The following is a 12,250-nucleotide window of genomic DNA, read 5'->3' on the forward strand; positions in this document are numbered from 1 at the left end:
ACAATTTAGTTTTTTAGGAAGTTTTCATCTACAGATGATCACTTTCAGACAATTCCTTCAGCTTTTACCATCTGCAAAGCCACAGCATGTGATTTTACAACTGTTAGAAAGAGTAAAAATGTGTTGGGAGGATGGGCGGGGAGTGGGGGGGGGCAAGGGTACAGCTGTTACTACTACAGAACTACAGTTAAACTGCAATCAGAAAGTGGTGCAAGAACATTCTTTCTTTATATATGACCAAATCTGAAATATGAAATGAATAGCAGACAATAATTTAGTGCTCAAATTTTGTATAGCACTTTAGCAGCTCTGAATGTTCCCTTTATACAAAATACTATGTTAGTAAACTGTGTACACAAACTGCTATGCATCTTTGCAATTTGTCAAATTTGCAATGCGTTACCGGATAAATTATTCCTTGAATAGTACACATTTGGAAGGATGAGAGCAATGACCTTTAACAGAGAAGGTCAAGGAGTGGGGGGGTGCATATAATGCAAGAATCTTACCAGTTTACAGGCTAGGGCAGTATGGAATTAGTATAGTACAGGGAGATGATACTGTAGGTATGAGAGGAATGAACTAATATCTTCCCTAAGCTACCCATGATTCCAATATCATCATTTCTGATCAAAGATAGGTTGTATTTAGTGCATTACTGTACCTGCTTCATCTTCACCAAATGATAGAATATTCTCCGGGAAATAATTCCACAGGTCACCGGTGCAGATGTCCTTCGTCCCCAGACAAATCTCTTTGTTCTCCCATTCCCCTTCACTCTCTTCCAATTTGAAGAGACGACTAAAATGATGAGAAAGAGGCCAAAGAACTCCGTTTTTGTCAGTAGACATTGTAATGTTTCAGGGTATGTATATATAATTTCAAATATGCAAAAAGACTGTGTGCACATACTGGAATCTATTACTTGGTAATCTCAATATCATGCATGAAAAGACAGGATTTTTGGGGACAGGCAAAGTATGTTCGTTTTTCTGTCATCCATGGACTAAATCTGTATTTTCAATAATTGAGCTTGTGAAATTTGTGGTGAAAACTATCATACTGAAATGTGCAATGGAAAGATAATTATACCTGAAAAGAAATCACTTCTGGAATTTTGGTCGACAAATTTTTAAAGGCAACATGGTTTGGATGTTTTTGAGCAAAGAAAATAAAAAAAAGGAAAAGAACTTACCTGTCCCACCACAATCAAAGCACTCTAGTATCCTTGTAACTGGAGTGATCTGGTTCAACCATTTACCAGTGCCTTGAGCAATTCACCCCCCCATTTTCGGTCTTCCAAGCTCCTCACTACTCAGTCTACCACTCCATAAATGGGAAAGAAAGGGATGGGGGGGGGAGGGGGAGGTAAAATATACACAAATATCACTCACCCATTCCAAAAGTCACCATAGATATACAGCCCTTGAAGGTGAGGATACATGCATCCTCTGTAGACGTACCCACCAGTCACCGACTTGCCATCAGAATGAGGGTACACATGAATAGGGTCGACATAATTGTCTGTGATTTTAACAGGAAACAAGACACACGATATAAAATATAAATTAATAGCATATATCATATATTTGTGAGGATTTATTTCATTATAGGTAACAAAAGTTATTTGCATGATTCAGGACAATTTTTTGAGGAACACAGTATGTGAAACTATTAGAATTCCCACAACATTAGGCTTGTAATGAGTATATAGAAGTCAAGAGTCATTGCTTCCTTTCAAGTAATGACGGCAAAATTGTGTATTTTGAAGATTCCTTATTTGTGGATTTTGCTTGCGGTGAATACTTTGCATTTTTTTTCTTTTCTTTCTGTTATTATTCTGTTGTTGTTGTTAGAATGGCGTACACTCATCAATTACTACCAGTAATTATTGTTCCATTCACAACCTGGTGAAAAGGTATACAGTAGATCAAGAGTGGCTACAGTTTGTCTGAGCTTGAATGATGCAGTTTTTATACTTGCTAGGTAATATTTTCAGAGATTGACAAAGAAAAACCAAAACTTGCTTCAGTAGATAACAGTTATGGAGCAGCAGACTGGCACGAGTTTCCTTTCTTACAGTAAAGACAGCTACTCATCTAGTGTTTTTTGTTTAGTACCATGTTTACTATCTTGGCACAGCAGTTTTCCATGTGATAACAGATAAATAATTAAATATGCATAAATTATGCAGATGATATGGCTTACTTTAGTAGTCTGGATACATAAAACGAAAGCGGACTTGTTCATAATTGTTCCATGATGGCCGACGAGAGACAAACTGGACAAACTTACTTTGATGCCAGATGCCGCCTTATGTCACATACAGTTGTAAACAACAATTAAAATTGGAGTGTTAGTTAGCTCAGTGGTTAACGCCGGTACCTTTCAATCATAAGGTCCCCGATTCGAGTCACTCCAAGATTAATGTATGCCGTCAAGTTACAGAGTTGTTGACAATTGACAATTCATAATCATGGACGTTAAATATGAATGTAAGAGACTGACTTCGGTCAGCTTGCGGCTTTGATAAGCCAATGAGGCTTCTTCGCGAGTTCCTGCTTGCAGGAGGATCTAAAATACATACATACAAAATAGCCAATAACTCTTGTCGGCGACTGCCATGAACAAAGCAAAGGCAAAAACAGAAACAAGCTACAAACCTCCAAGGAATTCGTCGTTGCAGAGATCACGATCGTAACAGCTGTAGCCTTCCTTGGCCCTCCATCCATAGTTGCCTCCATTGACTACTATATCTATTTCTTCAAACTTGTTCTGTCCGACGTCTCCGCAGAAGATCCTACCCGCTCCCTCCCCAGTCTCCCCATCACCACGATCTACGGAGCATCTCCACATGTTACGGACACCGTACGCAAATATCTCATGGAAATACATATAGGGGTCGTCGTGGACGAACGGATTATCAGGGGGTATTGCGTATGGGAGCAATCCATCCCTTCGATCCACATCTATTCGAAGAATCTTGCCCAAAAAAGTTGTCCTACAGTAGGAAGGATTTGGATAAATCGGATATTATAAAAAAAAAGTGCCCGAAAAATCTCTACTGTTCAAGTTACAGAGACAGTATTCTTGGGCATGACATTAATAGTGTGCTTCATACCATGGTTAAGACTTGGATCTAGGTATCACATTTATGTAATATAACAGACAGGGGTCAGTCCTTATCAAGTGAAACCCATTTTCACATATATGTACAGAATAAAGATAATAAACAAGTGTTTAAAAAAAACCATTAAACAAGTGTAGCAACCAGAGGCATGAGGAGCCAGGTTTGAAGCCTGTGATATTATTGTCACAGGGCCCCAATTTTGAAGTCTTGTTTTTCCTTACGTATTACAAAAATGTCAATATTTATTTATAACATTATTTACCCAGGCTCCCCTATTTGACCACAGATCCCACAGCTGTAGCCCTCCCTGGACCCCCCCCCCCAACCCTACACCTGCTCAGGCCTGCAAACAACTAGTACAAACTTAACTTACAAATTGAGACCATTTCCATATTCACCGAATGGGTCGCCTGCATTTCCACCGTCTCCCAGGGAGATGTACAAAAATCCGTCGGGTGCAAAGAAAATGCTGCCACCGTTATGATTCCCTGCTGGTTCTTCGGTCTGTATTAATATCCTCTCTGTTTCTGGATCTGCTCGATTAGTGTCATTTGAGAAGCTCGTCAATTCGCTTATCCTTACATGAAGGACGCCACCTTCCCTTGTGGTGTAATGTACGTAGAATTTGCGGTTCTCTGCGTAAATCGGATGAAATGCTAAACCCAACAGACCTCTCTCATCCCCTCTCCTTCCGGAGACGTAGACGAGATCCTCGATATTAAGGAACGGGTCCTCTAGGTAAGATCCGTTGCGGAAGAACACATTCACCACGCCGGTTTGCTCCATAATGTATAGTCTATGAGTGCTGTCATTGGCGTGGCTCAATGCGAGGGGATTTCTCAAATTATTGGCAAACTCCTCCAGGCATAGACAGTCATCCCCTGAACCGATCTGGCCTTCACGGACTTCGTCATTGAAGTTTTCGTCGAGCAGGACGGAGGGAAAGCAGTAATCGACGTCGTCTATCTGTTGAGCTGTACAAAACGCTTGGCCGGACACCGCCGAGGCATTCAGGAGTGCTCTGTTGTTTGTAATGTAAGGAATCAACTGAGCACACTTTCCGTGGAAATCCAGACAATACTGAGTGCAAAGTCCGGGAAAATCGGACCAATCCAACTTGGACCTGCCCTCCATGTTAAATTGATGAGCTGCGTACGGTGAACATTCTTGACAGAGGATATCCTTCAGAAAGTGTTCACATTCCTCCTTGACGTCATCTGGGAAATTTCCCAAGATGGTTTGGCCGAGGTTCTCTAACGCTGCATCCCTATCAGACACGCAACAGCCAAATTCTCTATACTCGGAGCAGAACTGTAGGTTGACATCCTCAAATGGAGGGTAGAAATCTGTACACTGTGGATGGCTCCTGGTAATGCCTATATAGCTTGCGCTGAGGATTGCTATGTTGATGATTAGCAACGTACAACCCCCCATGGTTGTATATCTGCTGTACGAAGAGATTGAAAATTACACATTTAATGTATCGGTCGTAGTATATATAATAACAATTACAAAACAGGATAACTGATTCTGCATGGTGATTATATGAATGTGCACAAAAGGTGTGCAAGTTTGCAACAATTACTCATATCCTCCCGAGGGCAAAATATGAGGTTATTTCCTCTACTCCCCTACAACAGGAATTTCAGCTCTGTCCTGTTTTAAGTAGGCCCAGACTGGCACAATTTATTGCGGGTTCTGAACAACAAATCTCTAAAGGTATTCAGATTAGATCAGTTTTCAAGGATATTCCAAGAAATCATGATGTGTCATTCCCACCTTGACAAATTATCAACAATTTCAAGTGTTATTGCTTTACTTGCACAGAACCTTCAAGGCCTACTACACATGTATTACCATTGTGCATGAATTGAACAGCTTCCAGAACCAACAACATGTAGGTTATTAAAAAAGAACAACCACTGAATCCCTGTATCTAGGTTCTGTTTATTACTGTTTGACTACATCACTGCTTCTAATGCAAACAACATAATGCACTGTCCAATACCAATAGCGTACATGATGTACATACTGTATGCAGGGGATGTACAGGCACCTAGGTACTGCCATGAACAGCAACAAGGCTACAAATACAGTATTATCAGGAAGCTGCAGTTCCTTGGTATATATACTGTATGAAATCTCACTGCAGATGTGACCAGTGGCGTAGGAAGGTACTTTTGAGTGGGGGGGGCTGAAGACTGATGGCCGGCTTGGGGGAGGGGTCTAAGGGGAGGGGGTGTCCCCCTCCCCTTTGGCAATTGTTTGCATTTCCAAGTGGCCTCAGATGCAATTTGGTGCACACTTCAACACCCACTCCATTTTGTAAATAATTTTGCATTTTCACCTGGCCTTAGATGCAATTTGGTGCTCCAAATGAGATTTTTTTCTCATTTGGAAATGAAAAAGGGGTTTCCTGACTTGCAAAGCGGGGGGCGGAATGATACTTCCGCCCCCCATATTTTTCACTGGGGGGGCTGGCGCCCCCCAGCCCCCCTGGTTCCTACGCCCTTGGAAGTGACTATTAACGCCATCAACTGTTATTTTGACAGTAACCCATTTTAGATAAGAAAAGAGAATTTCCGAGTGGGACATGCATTATGTTTTACAGTTTTACAGCATAAATGAAGCACTTGTAACTCTAAGTTTAAAGGGAGTGAAGACTTGCGCACAAAGAAACGTCTCATACCGGCAATCTGACCTAGGTTCGAATGAGGTGTAACAGAAGTGTTAGACACCACCATCGATCCCAGAAAATGCACACACAGCTTGCTACCGTCGGTAATTAGACACTAGTGTACAGTCAATACATTCAGCTATGGTCAATACCCACAACACAGCGTACATAACAGCGTGAACATCTCAGGTCTAGCTAAAGGTAACAATTAAAGTATCACGTATGATTACTGTCTGCATTTTGTAGCGACAAGAAGAAAACATCATTTGCAAGCAAGCGCTGCACGCAGTTTGGGGCGAGTCTTCAATGCCTTTAAGTTTAAAGGTCACCAGTATAGCCCCAAAGTATGATAGAAAGTCAACTAATGGTCTCACATGTTCTAAGTTGGCATGTTTGTTGCTATTATCTGAGCATTTCTTCCTCTCTTAGACAGACCTGTGATTGTCTTATAGTATCCTCTCAGTGTCTTGGAGTGATTTGCAGCTTGGTCAGAATTTCCAAGAGAGTACTTGGGCAATTATTATCAAGTTTTTTAGCACCCTAAATATGTGAGCAATCAGGCTGATAACCTTGAATCTTGTCACACAAGTGCAAAAGGGGATTGCAGAATACTGAAAAACAGGAAATTTAGAAATTTTTTACCAAATGAAGTTTAACGATATTGAATTAACAAGTTATATAATTTGGGTTTTGCAACAATATACTCCAAGGAGGGGCTGATTTACACTAACCAGTTTGTAACAGTTTTCACAGTTTAGGAGGCCAAACATAGTGCATGACAATCTTACAGTAGTTTCAGTCTTTAGGTCTCAGTAATTACTATGTATTTAGCACTCTGACATCTAGACCTTGTTCACATTTGAGAACTCAAGGAGAACCCAGGATCTTGTTTCCCCTCGAGAAGGTAACAAAACTGACACAGGACATGTCCATTTTTCAGGGGGAGGATCAGTGTCAAACAAAAGAGCATATAACACAAGCACAAAAAGGTCACAATGATCATTACAATTCAATTACTGTATAACTAGTTATACAAACTTTAACAATTATAGACACTGCACTTGCGCCAGTATGCATTTATGTCAAAGTGACTATGGCAAGTAACTGGAGTTCTCTGGTGGCTTAATTGATCCAGTGTGCATTCACACAACAAGCATCAAGATCTTCCCTGGAAGGGAGATCACAATTACAGGGTCTGATCCTGAGTATGTGAGCATTCACACAAGGAAGTTGATTGCCTAAATAGTTGCAGTAACTGGAGATCTCTGGTGGCTTGATCCAGTGTGCGTTCAGCCGTTCACACAACAGCATCGAGATTCTCCCTGGAAGGGAGATCACAATTACAGGGTCTGGTCCTGAGTATGATAGCATTCACACAAGGAAGTTGATTGCCTAAATCAGGGGCGGGATTTGAGTTGTGAAAGTGGGGGGGGGGGGCAAACCTGCCAGCAAGACTATCTAAGCGGAGCACCACCATCGGTTGGCACAGAGCGTACCCAAAATTTTTGGGCTTTACAAACCCTCCAGATGGCCGGAAACGGCACTTCCCGAGTGCTCTAAGCTGCATGTACCCATCCTTGAAATATGGATCACATGTCTGCAATTGTATCTAGATAGTTGGCGTTTGAAAATTTGAAGAGGATTGATAGTAGAACATATGGTCAGATGGTGATGTACAACTTTTGTTATACGTCACTATCTAAGCGGAGCGCCATCATCGGTTGGCAAGGAGCCGCGAAATTTTCGATGAAAGGTACCTTTAGATCGGTAAAATTAACACCCCCATACAGTATAGGCTTATATAAACAATTAAAGAACGTGTGTAAATTTAGGGAGGACGAATAGAAGAACTTATATGTTGATGTACAACTGAAGCTTTTACGTCACTATTTAGGCGGTGCACCACCATCAGTTTGCGCGGCGCATCAAAATTTAATCAAAAAGGAAATCCTAGATCAGCAAAAATGCCAATAAATCGCATCTAGACAGTTCTTCCCCCTAAAATTATTAGTATATTGTGCATTGGACCGATCAAGAATATGTTCAGCACCCACTTCTAAATTATCCCCGCGGTCCCCACTTCTTGGAGCACTTGGCAAATATTGGGGGCTGAACATTCATTCATGGGGGATAAGTCCCTCAAGTCCACCGGTTCCGTCGCCACTGAACTCGAGGCGGGGTGAATTTTAGGTGCAACATGGAGCAATATTTATGGGTCATTTCATAGTACTGGTTGAGATTTGAAAATGAAATTATTACCTGGCAGTACCAGCATTATGTTTGAACTATTGCCAGATTATCAGACAACATAGAAATGCATAATAAATACTTGAATGCTACTTACTGTTAATGAAGGGCTAGATGACAGGGGGAGGGGGGGGTGTCATGTATTGAATTTAATTATTGATATACCCAATATGCAAATCTGGCTTTCGTAAATCGTTTCTCTGGATTTAGTTTTCAACGCATTCAGTAGAGCAGCAACGTTGAAAATCAATTCCGGAAGCTAGCACTATAGCACATGCCGCGGATTCATCCCATGCAGAACTGAATCAGCTCCAGGATTCGTAACCTGTGCTGCAAACCATGTGCTAGCTCCAGTTATTCTGCTATATGTTACGATGTTAAACACAAATTCGACTTAGATTCAAAACAAATAGGCCTATTTGATAGAGCTGTTGTGGGGGAATAATTTCGATTAGGGTTGTGCACATTTGTCTACAAAAACGACAAAAAAGTGAACTAAGGTTTGGGAAAAAGTGGGGGGCAATTAAATGCCCCCTCTTGCCCCCCCCCCCGTAATTCCGCCCATGGCCTAAATAGTTGCAGTAACTGGAGATCTCTGGTGGCTTGATCCAGTGTGTGTGTAATGCACTTCCTATGCTACTTATTTGAGTCAAACTAAATAAGCTTCCTTGCATATGATATTGCTTTGCCAACAGGCAATAAATTCAACGAGCAGACATCCAGTATATATTTTGCTTATCAACTTAGTTTTTGGCTGGACTCTCCAGTTCCTTGTTGGATTTGAGCAGTGAAAAAACATGTTCAGTAACTATATCAACCCAGCTCTACAGTATAAACATCCATGATTTTGTTTAACTTCAACTTAAATGTCATTCAATGACGAGGTTCTGGGTGTCTTGGAAAGCTTACAGAGTTTGGCATAAAGCCCTATAGGTCAACATAAGTGCTCAAGACAGACAGTTGGAAGGCTTTCCATCAGTTGATAATTCCTAAGTAATAAGAAACAACCCCTGCCAAAGCAAACTTTCTGGCGAAGCGTGTTTACCAGTGAATTGAACGCGAGAGCTTCGGTTATCCTAACACCAACGTTTCCACATTCTCTAAATTTCTAGGCCTAAGTCCGTTCATTCGCGCGACTGCATTGTTTAGGCCTACACAGTACACGTGTCATCATAAAGGAAAGTGACTTGTAATAGGTTGATAATACCATGGAGGTAAAAACAGACCTCCATGATAATACGCAGTTACATGAAAGAACGATCTGCCTAGTATAAAATACATGATTCTAGGAGGACGACTGCCTAACTGACGTTGTTAATTAGCCAAATGTAAGATTGGACTTACCGACCTCTTCACTCTGTTGGGATACAGGAGCTCATACCACTAAAATCCCAACTTTTCTATTAGCTGTTTCGTAGGATATCTTATAGTAACTTGTTATTATATAGCGTACAGTAATCAACATATGATGTTATGAAACCAACCTTTAGCCTGCTTTTGTAGCAGGGAGTTCCATAACAACTCCCTGGTTGTAGAATTGTCAGTGTGTGTATGATGATTACACCTGATGATTACTTCCTGGTACTTCCTCGACTTTTTGGTTTCGATGATAATCGTAACCTATGCATTCATGCAGGCGGAGGGTGTGTGCGTGTGTGTGACGCCTCGCTTGTAAACACGATATCTCAAGAAGGGAAGCTTGGACCAATCTAATTTTTGATGTTTATGAGTACCACATTGAGTAGAAGAACTCTATTGTTTTGTGGGGAGGTCAACGGTCACTTGGAATCCTCAGGGGCAAAATAGTCAAAACTTCGTAAACACGATATTGGACCAATCTCATATTTCCACATTAAGGAGCAAAAAGCCCATTGTTTATTGTGGAGGTCACAGTTCATTTGGGGTCACCAGGGGCCAAATTATGTAAACCTTCTAAACACGATATCTCAAGACAAAAAGCTTGGATCAATCTCGTATATCATTATCGTGTAAAGGAGTACCACATTGAGTTCAAGGTCCCTATTGTGTTTGGTGGAGATCCAAGTCCATTTGGGGTCACTAGAGGTCAAATTGTGAAAACTTTGTAAACACGATAACTCAAGAAGGGAAAGTTGGACGAATCTCATATTTAGTATGTAGTTGGTACACGTTCAGTACAAGATTTTATTGAGGTCAAAGGTCTGTTGGAGTCAGCAGACGCCAAATTGTGGAAATCTTGTTTTAGAAGCTACCGTATCTCCCACAGACCAGCCTATGAGATAACATGTGCAATACTCCTCATACGAATAGGAGGCTATTGGCAACTGGATTAGCTTATGGGCATCCGTAGAATCTAAAACTCAAAACTCAAAACTCGAACATATTTGCATTGGCTTCAACGTGCCGCTCGGAAGCCTTACTTTGCGTGCAAAAAGGTGTACTTTGTAGTACAGCGGTTCTATTGGACGTTTTCCGTCGTATTTATTTCAGGTTGGATGTGGTTTTGTTGTGACCAGGCAGCGTCTAGTTAGATTTTTTACTATGACCAATCTCAATGCGAAATAATTGTGTAAAACGGTCTTAGTTTGACAGTGAGTTTCACGAGCTTTTGTCTGGATCGGCGGTTGATCTCAATTTATGTAGTCTCTTCCACCAGTTTCAGCATATCTAGGCCTTAAAAGTAACGTTCGACTTTCGTCACGTTTATGATTATTGGACAACTTGAACAACCTGGCAAGGCCTGTGAGCAATTTTATGTTGTCTATGTTAGCAACGGTATCTTCGTCGGTGTTTTTACAGACGTTTTATGTTTAATTGTTTAAGACATTACAGTAGGCCTAGCTGCTTATTTATGATTCTGCGACATGTCTTAATAAATTGGTCAACACTTCTTTTGGTGGAAAAAGTTTAAAGTTTATACTGCAAAGAAACATGGCTTTCCAATGCGCAATTACTTACGTAGCACCATGTATCTGCCTAACCTCTGTTCGTAGAAAGTATTGATGTTGCAGATCTGTACTTTGGAGAGTTAAACAACAATCAAAGGCCTACTGGCGAGTGGAATTTGGCAAGTAGATGTTTAGTCACGGTCGCCAAATAGCGAGTACTTTAAAAATATTTGTCGAGGCCTGAAAACCTTCAAAACATGATATCTCATGGTAGAAATCATGGATACTGTTTATACATGGTAAAAGGAATTTGCCATATTGAGATGTAAATCGTGGATACCTCTAATACGGAGGTGTGTATAGCCATGTATAGTAGACTGACCTGTGTTTATTATGCCATAGTGCTATTGCAACAGCTAGTTCTGGTTATACTAACAAGCAGAAGTCTAGTGCATTGAAGTCATCGAAACCTCAATGCATTTTGCATTCTCATTATTTTTAGACGTTTCTCTGCACTGTTTTTCATGTGGTATCCGAAACAAACATAGTCATTGAGGATGATGCAGCCTTTCTCGGAAGAGGGCTGGGGAGACAAGATATGTAACAACATTTCTACCACGCAACAAGAAATATAGGTCAAAGTAAAGCCTCAAGGAAACTAAATAAGGGTGTGATTGGACGCATTTTCCCACTATATTTTTAGATATTTTTGAGTAATTTTTTGTTTGTAGCTATATATAATTTAAAAGTTTCAGAAGAGGTGGCAAGGGTCCCTTGAGCCCCTCCCAGGATCATCGGAAATGCTATAGTGCCGTCACTTTTATTAAAATATTTGGTGACAGTCCAAGAGAAAGTTACCACAGGACTACCCTTTAGATGTTGATGATTCGTTAGTTTTATATTGTTTCTAATATAACACGACCTTCTTTCTCCAAAATCATACTTGGAATGACATGCAGCTGTACCGCTTCTCCACCATATCTTCCATACATTGCAAGCACACACATCTGCGTGTCGTTGAATCGTAGATGATGGTACGTGTAAGTACTTATATCTGTCTTTTTTACATTATTTATAGCTTCCTATCAACCAGTACAGTACGTGCTCCAGCCCTAATGATCAGGGGCGTCAATGATGGGGGCAGGGGGACACTCCCCCAATTTCTCAAGGGTGGGGCACAATATCCAAATGCCCCCAGGTTTAGTGACTCGGGTATACCCGGGTATACGCCTATAGGCTCGGGCAATTCTAAATTATGAAATGTTTCTCACAAAACCAGGCTGAGGGGATAAACCCCCCCCCCCCCACACTACTGTCCAATTTGAAAAA

The 12,250-nt window shown here is 40.9% G+C and overlaps 1 protein-coding gene across 11 annotated transcripts in view; it reads right to left on the reverse strand.

Moving 5' to 3' along the window:
- Positions 1–9,702, reverse strand: part of LOC139970608 (HHIP-like protein 2) — a 23,052-nt gene extending 13,350 nt beyond the window's left edge. For 6 of the 11 annotated variants that reach the window (XM_071976426.1, XM_071976435.1, XM_071976433.1 and 3 more), the window contains exons 1-5: positions 9,399–9,539; positions 3,504–4,577; positions 2,664–3,001; positions 1,395–1,524; positions 665–801 (exon numbers count right to left, since the gene is read on the reverse strand). In XM_071976426.1, the coding sequence (XP_071832527.1) occupies positions 665–801; positions 1,395–1,524; positions 2,664–3,001; positions 3,504–4,564 (1,666 nt within the window). In that variant the 5' untranslated portion in view covers positions 4,565–4,577; positions 9,399–9,539. Of the gene's footprint in view, positions 1–664; positions 802–1,394; positions 1,525–2,663; positions 3,002–3,503; positions 4,578–9,398 lie in introns of all 11 variants that reach the window. The other 5 variants (XM_071976429.1, XM_071976428.1, XM_071976427.1 and 2 more) reach the window with 5 other exon arrangements.
- Positions 9,703–12,250: the final 2,548 nt, after the last annotated feature.

The sequence above is a fragment of the Apostichopus japonicus genome, chromosome 8, assembly GCF_037975245.1.
Source record: "Apostichopus japonicus isolate 1M-3 chromosome 8, ASM3797524v1, whole genome shotgun sequence".
Classification (NCBI taxonomy): domain Eukaryota; kingdom Metazoa; phylum Echinodermata; class Holothuroidea; order Aspidochirotida; family Stichopodidae; genus Apostichopus; species Apostichopus japonicus.